At 42.1% G+C, this 21032-nt stretch overlaps 1 protein-coding gene across 1 annotated transcript in view; it reads right to left on the bottom strand.

Moving 5' to 3' along the window:
* The window catches only part of LOC116838877 (sodium channel protein type 5 subunit alpha-like), a 351647-nt gene that overhangs the window by 269005 nt on the left and 61610 nt on the right, over nucleotides 1-21032 (bottom strand). Inside the window, exons 2-3 of the mRNA XM_075062179.1 lie at nucleotides 17613-17931; nucleotides 13177-13295 (exon numbers count right to left, since the gene is read on the bottom strand). Coding sequence (XP_074918280.1) covers nucleotides 13177-13295; nucleotides 17613-17879 — 386 coding nt within the window. The 5' untranslated portion in view covers nucleotides 17880-17931. The remainder of the gene's footprint in view (nucleotides 1-13176; nucleotides 13296-17612; nucleotides 17932-21032) is intronic.

The following is a 21032-nucleotide window of genomic DNA, read 5'->3' as shown; positions in this document are numbered from 1 at the left end:
GTACATGCACTACCCCCAAAGAATGATGGAGCATATACCATCCCAGGGCCAGAGGGGCAAAACTGGACTTTCCCTGTAAGTGCTGCTTCTGGATGCTCCAGGCCAAGGTGGGGCTGGGCACCAGAATTTAGAGCAGGGAGACTCTCTCTCCTGTGCTGTTATTGATCACGTTACTGGCACCCCATCAGTGTGGAGCAGAAAGCCACCTGACTCAAATGCGAAAGGGAAAAGCCCAAAAGCCCAAAATACCCAAAATAATACTGCTTCTGCCCCTCTCAGGCTCTACTGAAGTCCTCTACTTCTTGGCCCCTTCTCCTGACCCCTGCAGAACTTCTCTTACCTTGCTTCATCCCCCATTTGATTCTCTGACTGCCTCCCTTTCCCAGGGACTCTGGCATCTTCCCTTAGGGCAATAGTTCTCAAACTTTTTTTTTCACAGACCACTTGAAAATTGCTGAGGGTCTCAGTGGACCACTTTATGATCTTTCCAAATGTTGTTTGTACCGTTAGCTAACTATTGTAAAGCACTTTGGATAAAAGTGCTATATAAAAAAAAACCTTAATAATAATTTACCAGCGTGGTTCCACTAATTAGGTGGGTAGCCCTTCATTCTCTTGTATGCGGCCGCCCAGGTGCGCATCTTAGAGGGAACTACCCACGGGCCACCTGAATGGAGCTTATGGACCACTGGTGGTCCACTGACCACAGTTTGAGAACCTCTGCCTTATGGATCTCCCTGCTGCTGGTAGGCTCTATCCCACAGTTCCCCCACAGGAGCCTAAACTAATCTCTGTGGGTCTTTTTACAGACCCTTTCTCAGGGCCTTCCACCGCAGCCTGCCTGCTCTCTGGTCCCTCCTCAAGATGGTGTTCCCAGTTCTATTTAAGCAGCCCTTCCTGATTCTCTGCTGCTGGGGTCAATTATTTCAATTAAACTCACCCTACCACGCTCTGGTGTGATTACTAATTATCTCTGGGTTGCTAGGTCACAGGCAAGGCTGAGCCCAGCTTGCATATAGAGCCAGCCAGCCCATGACATACATCCCCGACTACCTTTTACAACCTTGCTCTGTCCCACAGCAAGTGTTACCACTTATGCTGGAGACCACCCCATATTTTTTCCAGCTCTCCCTTCAGGTGATCAATTTTCACCTCCTCTTCTTTCACAGCTTGCTGTCTGGCCTCTTCTGCAGCATCCAGGTCCCCTCAATGTGTCTCAGTCAGGAAAAGCAGGTTTCTAATATCCTCTCCATTCATTGTTGTATTACAGCCCTTCTCAGAGGCTTTGTTTTTTCCCTGTTCCTTAAAAAGCCTCCACCACAACTTCCGCTCTCTTAGGGCTGCCTGTAGAGTTTGCCTCAGGTTACCTGGTTTCCTTTGCAGGCTCACCACTTTCACCTTCTGTTCCCCATGGGTAACCAAAGTCACCAGCATATCCTCTGGCTGTCAAGGGGTAACTGATCAGCTATATCAGGCACTTCCCTAACCATGGCATCCATCTTCACAGTAATCTCTGTGTTTGGGCCCACCTCAATATGGCTTGTGTCAACCTCTGTAATTCTCCCACCCTAATCTCTCTTGCCTTATTCCGTGTGGCTTTCTTGAACGGCTGTACACTTTTTTGTCATCAGCGCCACCCCTGGTTCATTTGCCTCGTGGGTATTCAGGCCGTCACATGCATTCGAATCATTCTACATGCCTTTCTTCCATTGCTTAATCAAGTTCCTGCATCTCTTCCTGTAGTAAGCACATTTCTTCTGAGGACAATGCCTTTATATATGGCCCACTTCTCTACAACCAAAACAGATAACACTTGTCCATGTCCTGGCCTGCGGCTCAGTTTTTCTGGCTTTCCTCACAGTTCACCCTGGCAAATCATTGATTTCCCCCAACCTTACATAGGAGTCTTTCTTAGATGGCCCATAGAACAACCACTATAATATCGCCTCAGACTTACTGGACACAGGGTATTTCAACATTAATTTTTGCCTTTAAAGTTACTCCTTTAATCTATGATAACCAAAGCTAACGTACATGAGAACATCCATTAAGAATTTCCTTTTTCCAATACCACACAAGGGAAAGGATATACTATGGACATTATCAAAAAGACAAGATTGAAACAAACCTCTCACAGAATATAGGCGATTTTTGTGTATATGAAGTTACACAAAAAAGCATGTAATAATGGAATTGTGTAGGAGGAGGAGGGTTTGCAGGGAAAGGCAAAAGCAGAGCTGCTCATAAGGGTCTTGGATTAGCTTCTGCTTTAAAATATTGCATAGTGCATTGCTCTTTGAACCAATGAAAATAATTTAACCACTGTGGGGGGTCAGATTCAGGGTCCCACTTTGGCAGCACAAGGCAGCTTGAAGGCCAGTTCATCCAACAAACTGAGGTTTCCACATGGACAAGGGAGGTGCTTAGGTGGCATTTCACTTTATTGACAGTGAGATTTTTGTCCTATTCATTAAAAAAAATAAATATTCAAATATAAAATATTGTTAGAATATTTGATTTTATACCAGTTTTTATTTTAACGTGAAGATCAACCTATATGTGACCTAGGCACTGTCCATACATTCAAGAAATACTAACAGTGTGTACTTTGGTTTGTTATAAGTAGACTAGTCTTTGTAGACAGACCCTTAAACTAATCTGAGTTTGATATTGTCTTAAACAGATAGTAGGAGTTAATAGAACAGAAGTACTTTATATCTCTTTTGACTGTAAAGGGTTAACAAGTCCAGTAAGCCTGGCTGTCACCTGACCAGAGGACCAATCAGGGGACAGGATTCTTTCAAATCTTGAGGGAGGGAAGTTTTTGTGTGTGCTGTTAGTTTTTCGTTGTTGTTCCCTCTGCTCTGAGGTGACAGCACGTGCAACCAGGTTTCTCTCCAATTCTCTCCGATACAGGTCTTTCAGTTTTAAAATAGTAAGTCTATAGGTAGATAAGCGTGAGTTAGCTTATGTTGTTTTCTTTATTTGCAAATGTGCATTTGGCTGGACGGAGTTCAATGTGTATTTTGCTGAAAGGATTTTAATTGTGTACTGTGATACTTAGGCTGGCAGGGTATTCCAGTGTCTATAGTCTGAAAAATCCTGTACCGTAATCCATCTTTAAATTTACAAGATATTTTTTACTGTTTTTCTCTCTTTAATTAAAAGTTTTTCGTTGTTTAGACCTGATTTTTTTTTTCTGTGAGACCCCAGGGACATGGTTGGATCACCCGGGATTGGGTGGGAGAAGGAGGAGGGGAAGAGAAAGGTTAATTTCCTCTGTGTTAGGGATTACTTTCTTTCTCAGGAGAGTCTGGCGAGGGGGAAAGAGAAGGAGGGGGAAGCTGTGATTTACCTCTGTTTTTGTGATTCAAGGGTTTGACTATCAGTATCTTTCAGGGTACCCAGGGAGGGAAGCCTGGAGAGAAGCAACGGTTGGGGGTAAGGGTTTATTTCCTGTGTTATAGATCCAGTCTTGGGGTTCCCCGGGCAAGGGTTTGGGGGGACCAGAGTGTACCAGGCACTGGAATTCCTGGTTGGTGGCAGCGCTACAAGTACTAAGCTGGTAATTAAGTTTAGAGAAATTCATGCTGGTACCCCATCTTTTGGACGCTAAGGTTCAGGGTGGGGAATTATACCATGACAGATATCTTTCTAATTCATATGCTACATGATGATAAAATGCAGTGACTTGCATGAAACTTCAGCTGCATCAATAAACCTCCCACTTGGAAGCAAAAATCTGAAAGTCTTTGGACAGTTCTTTAAATGACCCTTAACTACAGAGGATGGTGAAGTTGAGACACAGAAGCACAGAGAGGGCATGGAATGCCAATGCAATATTAAAATGGAGCAGAGACATAGTAGGAAAATATCAAAATGTAGAGATCAAAGACAGAGACAGCCAGGAGACCATATACTTACATTGTAAGGTCATCAGAGAATCTTTTTTTGTTCTGTTTGTAGAGTACCTACCACAATAGGGTCCTGACCCATGACATAGGCTCTTAAGTGCTACCATGATACAAATCATAAATAATATAAATAAATAAATAAATAAACAGATAATAATAGGATGGCCTAAGGAGCAGAATAGGACACCAGCTTGGAGTGCTAGAGCCAGGACAGTCAAAAGAAAGTCAGAAGAGTCTGGGAGATTGTAGAAAAAGGAATGTGGAAACAGAAATAAGGATTTATGAACACTGCTGATAATTGCGAATGAGTAAGACGAGCTGTGGACAAAACAGTATGTGATTTTTAATTTAGACTATTTCATGATGCATATGAACAAGGGAGCTGAATTAGGGTTACAAGAAATCAAACTGTGGTTGGAACTCAGGATCTGGCCCATCAACCCCAATGCTGCCAGAAATGGAGTAGCCAGAAAATTGAGAAAACAAAGGGCAGAAGTCAAGGACAGAGGAATTGTTTGTAGCTTGTCTTGTGCTTAGCTTGTAAGCTCCTTTGGGCAGCGATGTCTTTCTGTTTGGTGTTTGTACAGTGCCTAGCACAATGCGATCCTGCCATATGGTTGCATCCCTAGGCATTATGATAATGTAAAAAGAAAAAAAGAGTAATAATAGTGTAGAGTCAAAGGGTATTCTTGCAACTTCACACAGAAAGAGGGAATGACTTTATTCCAGAGGCAGTGCTGATCTATGTTCCTGAAGCTTTGACTGGGCATTTGGCCTGAGACTTGAGATGCTGTCAGTAATCTTAGTGATGATTGCCTTGGCACATTAGAGGTTGATACCTGCTCCAAGTCCTTTGAGGCAGTGCTTGACTTAGCAACCTGCACCTAATACTTGCTGTGTCAGGGGTACATGCTGACATTTCAAGCATTCTAAAGCTTCAACCTCTAACCTGGGTGGAAGAGCTGAGTGCTTCAAAGGCATCAGAACTCTGTTACAAGTCCTATCTGAAGAAACAAAACACTTGTCTTTGTTTCAGGATTTATTCACAGATGCAGGTGGGAGAGATGAAAGGAAGAAAGTCTGACGAAATCTTAGCTTGAAAAAAAAAACTCGAATCAACTGGGTCATGGACCCTACAGAAAGCTGTAAGACAACAGGCACATCTGTGTGTAATGACAAAAGGAAGCAGCAGTTTGAGATACTTTCTGTCAGCAGTGAGAAAGGAACAGAGTGTAGAGGTTTTAGGAGCTGCTACATCCACCTCAGCAGAGTTGGGTACGTACCACCTGGAAATGTGGACACTCAGAGAGATGGGACTCAGTTGCAATATTCAGCTTTGGAAGAATATTGTGTGGTACCACTGTCGGGGCTGTTTGTACAGAATAAAATTTGTTTAACGAGAGTTTAAAAATATTAGCTGACAATTAAATAATGACTTCAGCTGGGATGGGAATATCTTGTAGTCATGAGAAGAAAAGGACAAGTATAGCATCTGATATCAGTACAGTGTGTGAAATTAGCAGGGTAACGAAGGCCAGAGTTTGAAGTGTGATCAGTCCTCGCAATTGAGGCCAGGTTTTCAAAAGAGCTCTATTCCCACTTCGGCCCCAGACTGAAGGGGCAAGAATTTCAAAAGTGCTTGAGCTGCATGCTGAGCACATCTGAAAATCTGGCCATTCCATTCAGGTGCCCAAATGGGAGCTGTTGGGTGCTGAACTCTTTTGAAAACCTTGCCTTAGGGGCTGCTCCTACTTCCACTGAGCCAAAGGCATATCACAGACAGTCACTAAAACAGAAAGTAGGATACAACTTTCTATACCAAAAGGCCAAATTAAACAAAAGTTTGCTGACTTCCACTCAAGTCCCTTAAAATTAGCTTGTGTGAAGGTATGTAGAATAGAAACCAAGTATATGTTCATGCAGAATCAGTCCCTCAGTCATACTTATTGTTGGCTGGTGCTTGAAGTAAAGATATATCCCCCAGGAAAACAATTAATGTACAATTAAGATGACCGTGTCTTCATAAATTAATGACAATATGAACACTGAAAATTTGCAGATGACACCAATCTGGGAGGCGTTGCAAGCACTTTGGAGGATAAGATTAGAATTCAAAACAAACACGGAAAAATTGGAGAATTGGTCTGAAATCAAAAGGAGGAAATTTAGTGAAGATAAGTGTAGTGCTTTGCACTTAGGAAGGAAAAATTAAATGCATAACTGCAAAATTGACTAAGATTGATGGTAGCACTGCTGAAAATGATCTGGGGTTTTAATGGATAACAGATAGAATAAGAACCATCAATATGATGCTCTTGTGAAAAAGCTGCAAAACTGGGGTGCATTAACAGAATTATTGTGCGTAAGAGATGCGAGTTAACTGTCCTGTTCTACTCGGCACTGATGAGGTCTCAGCTGGAATACTGTGTCCATTTCTGGGTGTCACACTTTAGGAAAGATGTGGTCACATTGGAGGGAGTCCAGAGAAAAGCAACAAATATTATAAAAGGTTTAGCAAACCTGACCTATGAGGAAAGGTTAAGAATCTGAGCATATTTGGTCTTGAGAAAAGACACCAAGGGGGCAACTGCTAAGTCTTCAGATATGTTAAGAGCTGTTATAAAGAGGACAGAAATCAATACTTCTCTATGTCCACTAAAGGTACAACAAGTAGTAATGGGCTCAATCTGCAGCAAGGGAGATTCAGGTTAGATATTAGGGAAAACTTTCCAACTACAATGGTAGTTAAGCTCTGGAACATGTTTCCAAAGGAATCCAAGTCATTGTAGGTTTTTAAGAACAGATTAGACAGATAGCTGTTAAGAATGATCTAGATTTACTGGGTCTGCCTCAGTGAAGGGGGCTAGACTTGACCTCTCAAGGTCCCTTCCAACCCTACATTTCTGTGATTTCAGTGTTAAATAGCCAAGAATTCTCATTTCACATTCCAGCTCTAAATATAGTTCTGCCCAATCTCCTCCATATCATTTAATAAACGAAGAATGTTTACAGAGAGACACCTTGCTAATATAAAAAAGTAACAACCCTAGAACACACGGTATCATCAAGCAGTTAACTATCAACTACTAACCAGGCCCAAACCTGCTTAGTTTTGAGAATTAGAAAAGATCAGGCCTATTCAGATCAGTGATACCATCTGTTGTTAAGTATCCATCTGCTAGCCCTACAATTGTTACTTACTCTGACTCCTATAATTTATTCATTCCAGAACATGTTTTTACACTTTCAGAATCACAAAAGGTGTTGAGCAGTGCTCATCCCCAATGAAATATCCCAGGGTGTGATACTCAGAAAGATCTCCACGTCTGAAAAATTGCCTGGTTGACTCATGTTTCACCTGTCACTCCTGGTCTCTCTCAAGATATACCAATAGAAATAAGCAGAAAGAGACACGCACAATACAGTAGAGAGATCTGTTTACGGTATTTGATAACTACTGGTGCACATCACAGGGATTAAAGACTCTGATGGGATGAGCTAAAACAGTTCACCACCTTATAGAATTTATGCCAACTTTTTAAAACTTGGATGCATAAAGTTAGGCATCTATATCAATATTTTGACTCCTTAAGGAAAGCAGCCTGATTTTCAAAAGCACTACCACGAGCAACTTGCACTGAAGTTAAGTGCTCAGCACCTTTGAAGACTAGGCTGTTTTTATTTAGGCGCCTTAAACATGGATGAAGAACAGGTAGCTAGCTTTAGGCATCCAAATTTGAGAGTCTAAGAACTTCGTTTTATTATTAATCTAAATTTTATTGGACTGCCATTTTGCACTAGTCCCCACTATTCTTTGGCAAGTTAGAACTATTGATTGCCCCAAACAATAACCCCAGGCCAATCTTCTCAGTCCTTGAGCTCTGGATTTGAACTCAAACTTCACTTCTCACCTTCCCCACCCTTTTACTGCCTCGGGAAGAACCCAACATGCAAACCAATCTCTCTCTCTGCATATATCAATTTGAAATCACCTGAAAGTATCAAAGGTAGGCACCTGTCACCAAGAATGGGAGCCAAGGCCACTTCAGCTGACTGCCGAAGTGGCGAGATTCCCTAGACCAAATGCCAGAACCATCAACACAAATGTCAGGCCAGGGTCTAACAATTCAAGCAACCCACTGAACTGAAGGGAAGGGGTAAGTATTGAAAAGGATACAGTAGATCTGAAGAGCTAGAGTGACTCAAAAGCTACAATAATCAGGAAATTATCTGCAATACTGGAATTTATACTCACTGAGGGATGGCGCACAACGGACATTAGGGGATGTGGCTTGTGTTCTACCCGATTACCCTCCAAGGTCAAAGTTCTATGAATTGTGAGTTCCACTGGTATAATACTAGGAAGCTAGAACCCCAAATAAGAATACAGGAGCATGGTGTTTTTAGAGAACTGAACTGATTGTGCCCCTTTGAACTGTCCTCTTCCCACGAATCCATCTTCTTTTGGGACCTATTATAATATTCCAAATTGCTGAACAGGTTCAAATGCCCTTATATATAATCTGCCAGAGACATGTTTCCTGTCCCCCTGCCTTAATGCAGAATTTCCTCATAAAAATAGAGCTGCCTATGGATGAGGACAAACAAGATTCAGTCTTGAGCTTGTGACAGTGGAAACAGTCTACTCGGGAGAGCAATAATCTCCAACATTACTGACTTCCAACAAGAATAGTGACAGAAGACTGGTATTATCTGGGAGAAAGCTGGCACCAGCAAGAAAAGTGATGAGGTGCTCCATCTATGTGCGCCTCCCCTATCTGTCCTGATGGAAAAAAAATGCACTGCCACAATATCTTCTACCATAACAGGAGCTGGGAACTGATGTATCATCTAACAGCAGAAATGGCCCTTTTATCTCCACCCACATACTAGAGGTAACTTTGGTGTCCCTCATTTAGGAGTGGGGTCAGACTTGTCTCCCTTCAAGATATGATCTAGCCTCAGTGTCACTAGGTTGGAAGTGGAAGCTGATCCTTCTTCCCCAACACCACTCTTACAGAAGGAGGAAGAGAAGAAGACAACAGCTCCATCTCCTTGCAGACTAATCCTGACATGAGAAGAAGGGCCCCTGGAGTACGCCCACCTCACCCCAAAGACAACCTCTTCCTCCAAATGCATTTGAAATCTATTCCTGCCTTTTGAGAATGTACATAAGCCTCATGTTCTCAAGAATACGGCCGCATCAAATAATGGATTTGAATTTGAATGCATTACATGGATGAGAAGATTAAAAAACACACTTAAAACCTATTAATAATGCAAATTAATTCAACTAACAAAGTGTTATCAAATCCTATGGATTATTTTCCTATAGAACTTCTTTCTAAATAGCCAGATTGTCAAAGATAAATTGGACTAGTGAGGTTGCATAGGTACCTGAAAAATCAGGTCCTCTTTCTATGGAAATCCCAGAGGAGGAGCTGTAGATAAATCTGCTTCATCCAAGAACCTTGGGCTCCTCGTCCTGTCTGGAAGAGGATTCTTCCTTCAGCCTCCTGTGCCATTCTCTTCCACTTGCACTATATGTTCAGTAACTGGAAATGGAGAGACGGTATCTACTAAACAAGTTGCTTCAGACACTTTTGTGACAGTGCACCACATTTGCTACTTCTGGTTTTTCCTCTACAGGAAAAAAGATAGCTCAATACTCTCATGCAAGACAAGAGATCCAGCTCCTGAGTTCACGTCAATGATATCTGATCGAGTACTTGCCAACTGAAGCTCCATTCTGCTTGGAATATTGACTTCCTGTTCAGCCAGTTGCCCTTTGTATTTTGAGTTTTCTTGACGTGAATAGCCTGTATCAACTGAAAACGGTGTGCCGCCTAACGTAGGAACTCTACTGCCATCCTAGTGAGACTGGATCTTTTCCTTCCTTCCTTCCTTCCTTCCTTCCTTCCACTTGTTGATGTATGAGACAGCTGTTACTAAGGTGCAACTGAGGTGTTTCTGGAACTAAAATGTTGTTAGCTTTATGGCCTTTCACTCCCAAAAAATCATGCTCCTGTTCTGACCGTATTTCTTGTTCTGATATGTCTCTGAAGAGTACACCCCAGGCTCTCATTGCTTTGACTCTTGAAGGTACTGAGACAGGCTCTTCCTGCATTCTTATCACTTGGGTCACCACTACTTCAGGCAACTTCTGACCAGGGGCATATTTCGGCCCTCTGCAACACATACACAATCTCTATTGGTTTCACTTGAGGTTGCATGGTTTTGTGAGAGTGCAGAATGGGCCCCCAGACCTATAACTGAGAGTTGTGCATTTATGCTTTCTGTTAACAGATTGTAGTTACCAAATTCTTCTCTCAGGCCTGGTCTACACTACGCTGTTAAACCGATTTTAACAGCGTTAAATCGATTTAACGCTGCACCCGTCCACACTACATTGCTCTTTATAGCGATTTAAAGGGCTCTTTAAATCGATTTCTGTACTCCTACAAAATGAGAGGAGTAACTCTAAAATCGATATTACTATATCGGATTAGGGTTAGAGTGGACGCAAATCGACGTTATTGGCCTCATTATTTTACAGTAGCTACCCACAGTGCACCGCTCCAGAAATCGATGCTAGCCTCGGACCATGGACGCACACCACCGAATTAATGTGCCTAGTGTGGACGCACACAATCGACTTTATAATATCTGTTTTATAAAATTGGTTTAAGCTAATTCGAATTTATCCTGTAGTGTAGACGTAGCCTCAGACAATGCAATTCCATTGATCTTGACTGACTTCAGCGAAGTTGCACTAATGTACCTGTTGTAATGTAGCCATGTCCCAGTTTCCAGCAGCAAGTGTTGAACTGTTCTCAGGTGAAGCTTAACCATAAAGAAATGTCTCTACACAACCCCACAGTTCTTAGTAACTTTGGGAAAGTCTAGGATGGTATTATCTATTCATTTTTAAGTTGAACTATTGTCATCTGAACCTTCACATATATTTTCTCTGAGAGCAATATAGACTTAAGAGCATGAATTAATTCTTCCGCTGGATAATGTATCCATTTAAAGGGAATTTGCTGAATTTGATGATAAATCAATAATTCTGTGATATCTCCTTAATGCCTGTTATTACTCTTTTGTAGCTATGGACACTTCTCGTATGGAATGGGCTCATACTAAAATGTCATCTATCCATTTTAGTTATGTGTGTATTCTCTGAGCTCTCAGTATGGCTATCAATATTGGAACCTTTATGAAGACCTTGGGAGACCTGATAAAGCAAAAAGAAGGCAGTGGTATTGATAATAGATGCTCATATAAACAAAACAGAGGAATCTTTTACCACATAGGTGAATGGGTGTTTGTAAATATGTTTCAGCTAAGTCCAATCTCCTAGATAGATGGCTAAAATGGATTATAATGTTTTAAAGACTGTACATTTGTTAAATTTCTTCAGGACTAGAGCGGAATGAAAATTGAAATTTCCATCCCACATAAAATGATTGAAGAGTGGGAGTTGTGTTATTTAGAATACAAATGAAGTTATGGTAGAATCGAATAGAGGATCCAGTTCAAGTGGATGGTACAGTGCACATGTCATACAGTCCCATTTACTCTCAAACTGACTAAAATGAATTATTTTTGTCTGGGTGAATTTCACCTGGGCTCAACATGCCAGCACAAGGCCTATACACTACTCTGAGGGCTTACTGGTACCTATGTGGTGCACAGACTTTGTGCTAGCTCTCTGTACAAGGGCAAATTTCACTCTTAGAAATATCCCATTTGTGTCTCAGAAAGCTTCAAACTATTGGACCCAGTGTTGTTGTTAAGGATGTTTATGGCAAAACTCTCATGGACTTAAATGAGAAAAGGGCCCATACTTTAAAAATATTATACTATCCAGATCTTTAAATTTTTAAGTGTCAGATAAAATACTTTTTATAATTATTGTCATAAATGAATACTGTTGTTTTTTGCTAAGACATAACAGCATATTTGTTCAGTTACATAGACAGATGTTGGGCCAGGGCCTCAGAGGGGGATATGCCCTTGACTTTAACTGAGCTACACTAATTTACACCATCTGAAGATCTGGCCCATGATGTACATTTTTAACAAGCTGGGTCTTGGATTATTAAGTACAAATGTTTAATTTTTTAAATAATCATTTTCATAGATTCCAAGACCAGAAGGGAACATTGTGATAATCTAGTCTGACTTCCTGTATAACACAAGCCATCGAACTTGCCCCAAATAATTCCCAGAGCAGAACTTTTAGAAAAAGCATCCAATCTAAATTTAAAAGATGTCAGTGATGGAGAATCCAACATGACCCTTGGTAAATTGTTCAGCATTAACACTACAGAGCAATTTTCTTTGTTTAGATTATTTAACTTGCAAGAATTCAGATATACGCTTGTTTCCTTCCTCAGGGCTACAGCAGCTCACCTCATTTAAGCCGTATTGTAATTCACATTCTAGGAATTCTGAATATCTGTGTGGGTGAAGTTCTAAATTCTGTATCCTGTCATCAGTGAAATAACGAGGAGGTTATGGGGAAGGACCTAAAGAACTATTCATCACTGAGTGTAGGCTCATACCTTTTAAAGATTACTCTGCATTGGGACATGTAAAGGTGCAATCACACCATCTCCAGCAACAGCACCCAGCTTTCCTTCCGAAAGTGCATTGTGCCTTTCTTTCCATGATTTGCTGGCCAATATAGATTTGGGGAGGAGACAATGATCCTGCCTTCTCTTCACCTACTGTGGGATGTCTAGTGCCAGCAGTAGTGTTAGCCCCACACAGTTTTGTATTCACTCAGCCACAAGGACAGCAGCCCATGAGGATGGAATAGTGCTGAAGGAGGTGTGCATGCATCCCAGGAGAGAATTATCAGATGTGTGAACTTTGCTTCGGACTGGGAAAGGGGACAGATGAAATTTATCCTGGTTAACTTCCCCTGATGTATCACAGCAAATTTCCTGCACTGACTCCCAAAGGTGCCCTCTCTTACAAACGCTGGGCCAAACCTTGCTCAACTTTATTCACACAAGCAGTCTCATCTAAATTAATGGGGCTGTTTGCATGAGTAAGACAAGTTCTGTATTTCCCATAGAAGCCATTTTACACATCTTATTTAGGAAAAAAATCCCACATATTTCTAGTTATGTCTGTAGTAAATGAAATCAAATATCCAGCTTTCAAACAGTTTGATAAACCAAATAATCTCATATCCACATCTGCTTGTATCAAATAACATCAGAAGGTGGGAAGTCACCTGAAAGGATATGAATGTACCAAAATTTTAATTGCTGCTCTTCTGACTGGATGAAAAGGACTAAGTATATACAAGGCAGGAGTGGCACTAAATCGAAAGATTGTCTTCCCTTTGTTCAGTACTATAAATGTCTGGAAAACAAAATGGAAAATTAAATGAGAACATTCAGTGTTTGCATTTATACATCAGGGCCCTCTCACTCAGTTCCCAACTGCAGATTCCCTCCCATCCCAGTGCCCTTAATTCCCTTCCCAGATCTTTCCAGTTGCGAATTTCCATTCACCCAATGAACAGTTGCCCAAAAGACCTTCCCAAATGCACAGTCTTTGCCTGCCTCAGGAAAAATGCTCCAAACTTCCCTCCACAACTCACTCTGAGCTGCAAATTCCTTCCTTTTCTATGCAGATTCCTCTGAAACTCTGTGTCACACACACTGGGGTTTGAAACAGTGCATTTATTCCAAAGTGTGTCATAACTGATGACCGTGTTATGGTGAGTTAGGATGCTCAGCACCTTGTAGGACTAGGCCATGAGAATCCCATCCTGTAGCATGGCCTGCTCTCGAGAGCCATATCAACCAAACAAACTCTCATACTTCAGGACAGTTCAGGATGTTTTCTTAATGATGACAAATTGATCTACCTGAACTATGATGGATATGCTCATGCACAATTATCATCTTCTTCCCCTTAGCTCATCAGCTGGGGTTGGGTCATCGTTAGCACCAAGGACTGTGTGGAAGTAGAGAAAAAACTGACAGGGATTTGCAGGGGATCTTCATGCATGACAGTCTCTGTTAGCAAGAGTTAGGCTAACTGTAACCCTAATAATGCGAGATTTGTAGAAGTGAGGATTGTGTGAGGCGAGTGGAAAAGAACTGTGTGAGAAATTGGTTCGACCTTGTGTAAATAATGTGCAGATAATACAAAATGTAGACTGGAGTCTCTTAAGTGAGAAAAACAAGATATCAGGATGACCTATGTATAAACACAATGCAGCTGTTGCTTATTATTGTCTGTAACAGAAGTATAAATGCTTGCTGTAATTGTTTACCTGTTGAGAGACCTGTCTAGGAAGGGGAGACTCTATGTCCTAGTGCACTCTTTCCCTGCTGTAGCTGCTAAACAGAATAAAGCATCTGACTTTGCTGTACCCAACCACAAAGTGAGAACTAAGTTTTTCTCTGACAACTGCCTGCTTTCCATCTTCTTTGATACAGTCTATCCATTGCTTCCTCAGATTTCCTCTGAGTCTCTTTCCTATCACCTTCTCTTCCCATGATATTTTCACCAGGTCTTCTTCATTCATCCTCTGCATGTGTCCAAATCCATAGAGTCATAGTTCTTGGATTTTGTCAGCCACATTACAACTTTGATTTCCATCCTAATACTTGCACTTCATATTATGTCTTTGTGAAACTCCTCTTATAGTGCAAAGACATCTTGTCTCAAATATCTCTAATCATCAAACTTGTCATCTTTTTTGTCACCCATGCTTCCGCACTATACAGCATTGTGGGGTGCACCACTGTTCTGGGTTTTAGTCTCAGTGGCATAGGCTTGTCATACACAACCCCTATGATGTTATTCTATGCTCTTCCAACACTCCCCAATCTCGATAATATCTCATGTTTAAACTTGCCATCTTCCCATGAACAGAAGTACTTGAACTGGTCAGTCTGGTTTAGTCTGACTCCATTAATCTCTATGTCCAGTTTCCCAGTGGCATATCCACTGACCACATGACCTCGATCTCAATCATGCTCATTTTCTTCTGATGCCATTTTAGCTAATTATACCACTGGTTTACTATTTCTTCTAGATCTTCCATTTGAGGATGCACTAATTGGTATGTCATCTGCATGTAGGAGCTGGTTCATGCATAATACTCTCCACTAATTCCTTCTTTTATTCACCAAGCGCAGATTCCTGGCCAAAGTCTCACATAGGATGAGCACCTCACTGCCAGCACTATCTGACCCCATAGTCAACGTAACTGGGACTAAAAGGTTCACCCAAAGGTCACCCCAAGCAAAAGGGATCCTCAGATGGCAGAAAATTAGTGCAGAACCTCTTATGCTGGTCTACCTTCCTGCTGCCAGCACACCATGGGACTGAAAACAGCTAGCTAGCCAATAAAATGCCCTATCTGTGCACAGAGAGACTGACCTGCACGTGGTGGCAGCAAGGGCAGTTCAGATGTGAGCTTTAAGCAATTCTGGAACTCACTCATCCAGAATCTGGCTTTTAAGACCAATACTACATCTGTGTCCTGTTGCTTCTGCCTGGGCACACTGTATTTAAATAGCCACAGATTATTATAGATTGAGTCCAGACATCTCAGATAAATAATCTACTTCTGTGTCTATTTAACTTTTGTTACTTTGTCTATATAAATTTGTACAACATATGAACAAAAATGCCATGATTATATCATGGAAACATACAGTAATTTTACATACAGGCTTATGGGAGAAACATATAGTCTAGAGGAATACATCAAAAAATTGAAAATTCTCAGAATGCATGTTTGTGGGTGTTATTTTCTCATCCATGTTATAACATGTTTAAAGTACAGAAAAGCAAGTTGTAGTAAGCAAGTTATGCAGTCATGCTGTCAACAGTCTTTTGAGGGAGCTGTTCGTACCCTAGTGGTTCTTGTCCAGCCCACACGATTCTTACCAGGTGATATTCACTCCAGGATGAAATTCACCCTGGTGCAGAGGGGCAGCACACTGCACCAGTTAAATCACACCCGGGGCGGCTCCAGGCTCCAGCACGGCAAGCGCATGCTTGGGGCGGCATGCTGCGGGAGGCGCTCTGCCGGTCGCCGGGAGGGCGGGAGGCAGGGTGCCTTCGGCGGCATACCTGTGGAGGGTCTGCTGGTACCGTGGTTTCGGTGGACCTCCTGCAGGCATGCCTCAGGAGGGTCTGCTGGTCCCGCAGCTCCACCAAAGCCATGAGACCAGCGGACCCTCCGCAGACATGCCTGAGGGAGGTCCACTGGAGCCACGGGACTGGCGACTGGCAGAGCGCCCCCCACGGTATGACGCCGTGCTTGGGGCAGCAAAATGTCTAGAGCCACCCCTGATCACACCATAACCCCTATTCTGGCATCTTAAATGGGACTGAAATGGTGCCTCGGCTTTTGCTGTCTCTCTGCAGAAAAATTAATTTAACTTTTCAGGAATGATTTGTATATATACCTCTTATGCTATGTAGGTGATATTACCTCCTGTGCAAAAGGCCAGCAAAAGGCCTGAGGAACCACATAAACCCTTAACAAGAAGGGCTAAGGTTAGGCTTAGGGTGACCAGCTGTCCCGTTTTTAAAGGAACAGACCCATTTTTTGGAACTTTTTCTTATATAGACATCTATTACCCCCCACTCCCGTCCCGTTTTTTCACAGTTGCTATCTGGTCACCCTAGTTAGGCTTAATAATACACAGGGCCTTCGTCCTGGCATGAATTTCAGGCAAAGAAAGGAGGTTACAGTAGACAGAACTCACAATTTCATTTAACTCATCTAATGTTCTGCTCTCACGTAACAATACATGTTGTGACAAAGTTCTTCCTCTACCTTGGTGGGTCCTGCGCTTATTGGCAGATTTTTTCACCTCAGTGATCTTCCCCTCTTGTGGAACCCACAGTCTGGGTCAGCTCCTCCTGAGTCTGATCAGGAGTTGGGAGATTTGGGGGGAACCTGGGCCCGTCCTCTACTCCAGGTTCCAGCCCAGGGTCCTGTGGATCGCAGCTGTCTATAGTGCCTCCTGTAACAGCTGCATGACAGCTACAACTCCCTGGGCTACTTCCCCATGGCCTCCTCCAAACACCTTCTTTATCCTCACCACAGGACCTTCCTCCTGGTGTCTGATAACGCTTGTCCTCCTCAATCCTCCAGCAGTACACTCTCTCACTCTCAGCTCCTTGCCTTCTTGCTCCCAGCTCCTCACACATGCTCCTTCTCCTCTGGCTCCTCCCTGCCTGACTGGAGTGAGCTCCTTTTTAAACCCAGGTGCCCTGATTAGCCTGCCTTGATTGGCTGCAGGTGTTCTAATTAAAGTAGCTATCTCTACTGCCTTCTAGAAAGATCTTAATTGGCGCCAGGTGCCTTGATTAACCTGAAGCAACTGCCATTTGGTTACCAGGGTACTAGGGATTTGTTTAGCCTGGGGCTAACATATCTGTTTCTCAGTACTTTACTGTAGCCATCTGGCCTTGCCCCATCACAATATTCATACTGAATGTTACTTGAGCTAAGCTCTTATTCCACTATGTCCCTTTCTTTAGTTCTTTGGAGGAAGTTCTGCCCACATTAGCTCTCTAATCCTTAAAGCAGAAGAAACCATTTTTACTAAATGAGGAAAGACAAAACCAGAGTCCCAGCATAAAATATCTCCCATCTTAGAAAGCAAACATGAAACAACACACACTTCGGAAGGCTCTAACCTTGTGGTCATTGTAGTAAGGATCAAGATCCTCCAGTGGTTCCCCAATGAGCTCTGGAGGAAGAGTCCCATAGATACCCGGTAACTTTTTGCAAGCTTGTAAGTCAAACTGAGGCTGAGGCTTTTCTTCATCATCTGGCTGCTCTCTGTGCTCCTGCTTAGCATTCCTTGCAAGTTTCTCTGCAATTCGCTTCTCAATAGCAGCCAAGGATTCAGGCGTGAACTGGTGGAAGCTATTAGAACCCGATGTTAACAAGAAGTCGGCCATCTTTTCATCCTGCTTCTTCTGTACTGGTCATTTCTCCAAGTAGGGGAAACAACTAAAACAAAAAGGATCAAGGTAAGTGACTACAGAACTGGCAAGCCAGCAAACAGAACAATGCATGAGTTAGCAATAATCATGTAACTTTTTGCCCAACTGTATGTGGCCAATAAAACACCAGAAAAATAAAACTAATTGGAAAAGTAATTCAAATGAAGAGTTGTCTGAGTGATCAAATCTGAAGAGATTTTATAGATTGAAGGTAGAATTTTGAAAAGCACCTAAATCCCATTTTCAAAAGTGCTTTACGTACTTAGGCATTTAAGTCTCATTGAAAGTCACGCTCCAAAACGTCTATTAGTCTATAAGGTGCCACAGGATTCTCTGCTGCTTTTATTGAAAGTCATTGAGATTGAGAATCTTGAGTCACTTAAGGGCATTTGAAAATCTCCACCTTAAGCTTCCATAATATTTTCTTACATCATTTATTTTCTTATAGGGTCAGGAAGGGGCATCTTCCACATTCATATCAGTGCCCTGAACAGCTATAAGTTTTCTCCTGCTTTACATCCCACCTCCCTAGAAAAGTGGAGGAACAAATGTTCAGATAAGCACAAAGTAAGTCACCTAAATCCATATTTGGACACCTTAATAAAAGTGATCTGATTTTCACACACGCTGAGCAATCAACACTTTCAATTCAGCACCTCTCAAAATCAGCCCACTACTATTTAGTTATCTAAATACAGATTGATTTAAAAGTCTAACTTTTGGCACCCAAGATTAAACATCTTGCCCTGAGTATGCTTCCTCTCAACATTCCCAACTCCTGCCAGAATGGAAAATAAGTGACTGGAACTGGGAATTCTTGCATCTATATTAACTTACAGGAATAAAGTGCAAATGCAAAATCAAACCAGAGGAATGATGGACTTACAGATCTTCCCTAAAATACACAGTGATAGCTGTCAAAATTAATGTAAAAATACATTAATTATTAATTATTATTATTATTAAGAAAACTGATGTGAATTCATCCCCATGTCAAGAACCTGCACAATATCTATGCACTGTTTAAGTCCCATTGAAGCCCTATTTTGAAGACTTCAGTGGGACCTAAATGGCACAGAGGCCTTGAGCTGGTCCCCTACCCAAGGGTGGGCTGAGAAATTTTTTGCCAGCAAGAGTAATCTTCATTCTCTAATATGTATCAATAAAACACATATTACATGAGAAATGAAGAGGCTTTTTATCCCACAGCAGCAAGACCATACTTATGGTACTAAATTAAAATCTAACTCAGTGACAAACAAAATCACTCAGGTCTTGAAGTGTGGTACACTGTTGCTTTGGCCTGCTTATGCAGGACATGTGTTTTGTTCAGCTACTACTATTTTTCTCTGTTTTCAAATATTATTTGTCTATTTGTACTGGATACATCCTGATAGTTTGCTTCTATTAAGCTCTGTGATGACAGCATTTTTTTTAGCAAACAAACCTTTAACTGGACCCTGTATGACAAAAAACATATTTATTGACTCCATTTATTTGAGGAAAGGAGTCTTTCTAATAGCTATTGTTTTCCCTGTTCTGACTTTGTTTTAAGATGAATTCATTAGATCGTCATTGATCATGACATATCACAGGGGAATGACTTGCATTATCCTGTACAACATACTTCACATTGCTACCAATCTGAACAGTTAGGGTTCAGCTGAATTAGTATATGGTCTTGGGTTCAGATAATCTGCATACTCTTCGTCAGTTATATCTTTCCTTAAATTCCCCAACTTGTTCCCCTCCTTATGTCCCCATTGTCATGAAAAAATAGGAAATTACAAACGCCTTTCAACAAACCAGAAATGAGTTTTCTTACACTCTCATTGTTCTCTGACTCAACACCACAACTACAAATGGCATTTTCATTCCCATAAATAACACCAGCAGACAAGGGCCAGCTAATCATCTTGTTGTCCTTATTATGTGAAACATGTCTTAAGTGATGCTTAAGTGAATGACAAAAATTGGGTGGTTAACAGTGGTGGTCTTCTAATACAGGTGGAGCACTGTAGCCAGTACATTTGGGGAATATTTGGGGGTGGTTTCTTAGGCCTGGCCTACACTATGCGTTTAAACCAAATTTAGCAGCATTAAACCGATTTAACCCTGCACCCGTCCACACAACAAGGCTCTTTATATCCATATAAAGGGCTCTTTAAACCAATTTCTGTACTCCTTCCCGACGAGAGAAGTAGTGCTGAAATCAGCATTGCCATGTCGGATTAGGGTTAGTGTGGTCGCAAATCGATGGTATTGGCCTCTGGCCGGTATCCCACAGTGCACCACTGTGACTGCTCTGGAAAGCAATCTGAACTCAGATGCAGTGGCCAGGTAGACAGGAAAAGCCCCGCAAACTTTTGAATTTCATTTCCTGTTTGTCCAGCGTGGAGCTCTGATCAGCATTGGGTGGCGATGGAGCTCAATCCAAAAGAGCTCCAGTATGGACCAACAGGAGATACTTAGAGCTGATTGCTTATGGAGAGACAATCTTCTATCAGAGCCCATTACAGAAGACGAAATGAGGAAGCATTGAAAAATCTCCGCTTGTGACAGAGCCAACACACTGCTGTGTACAAGCGGAACGGAAGCCAAAGAATCAAATGGACGCTTTGAGGGAGGAGGGAGTACTGGGACTCCCCTTCCTCACTGTCCCGCGTCTCGAAGCATTTGAATCTTGGTGAGCTCCCAATGCCTGAAGGTCAAAAAATTTTCCGGTGTTCAGGTGTATGTCGTCAATTGTACACCTTCCCGCCCCCCAAGAAAGGGGAAAAAACGTTCTCGCTTTTTTCATGTACCCTGTGTCTACTGCATGCTGCTGTAGTCGCAGGAGCTGCAGTGCTGATACCATGATCCCCTTCCCGTGGCAGGTGCAAATGATGCTATCATTTCATCATCAGCCGTGAGTGCCTCCTGGCTGCCTTGGTGGGTCGCCGGGACTCGTAAAATGGAATGACCCCGGTATCCCCGGCAGAGGTAAGAAGGCTGGTAACCGCTTCATCATAGCAGCTGAGGCTGGCTCTATCAGACCCACCTTTCATGTCTAAAAAAGATTCTGTACGGCTGGATTCATACAGTGGAGTGGGCTCCTCTCCCCGCCCC

The sequence above is a fragment of the Chelonoidis abingdonii genome, chromosome 2 (assembly GCF_003597395.2).
Source record: "Chelonoidis abingdonii isolate Lonesome George chromosome 2, CheloAbing_2.0, whole genome shotgun sequence".
Taxonomy (NCBI): domain Eukaryota; kingdom Metazoa; phylum Chordata; order Testudines; family Testudinidae; genus Chelonoidis; species Chelonoidis abingdonii.
The sequence above is the reverse complement of the archived record's forward strand: the minus strand, read 5'-3'. Positions and strand labels throughout refer to the sequence as shown.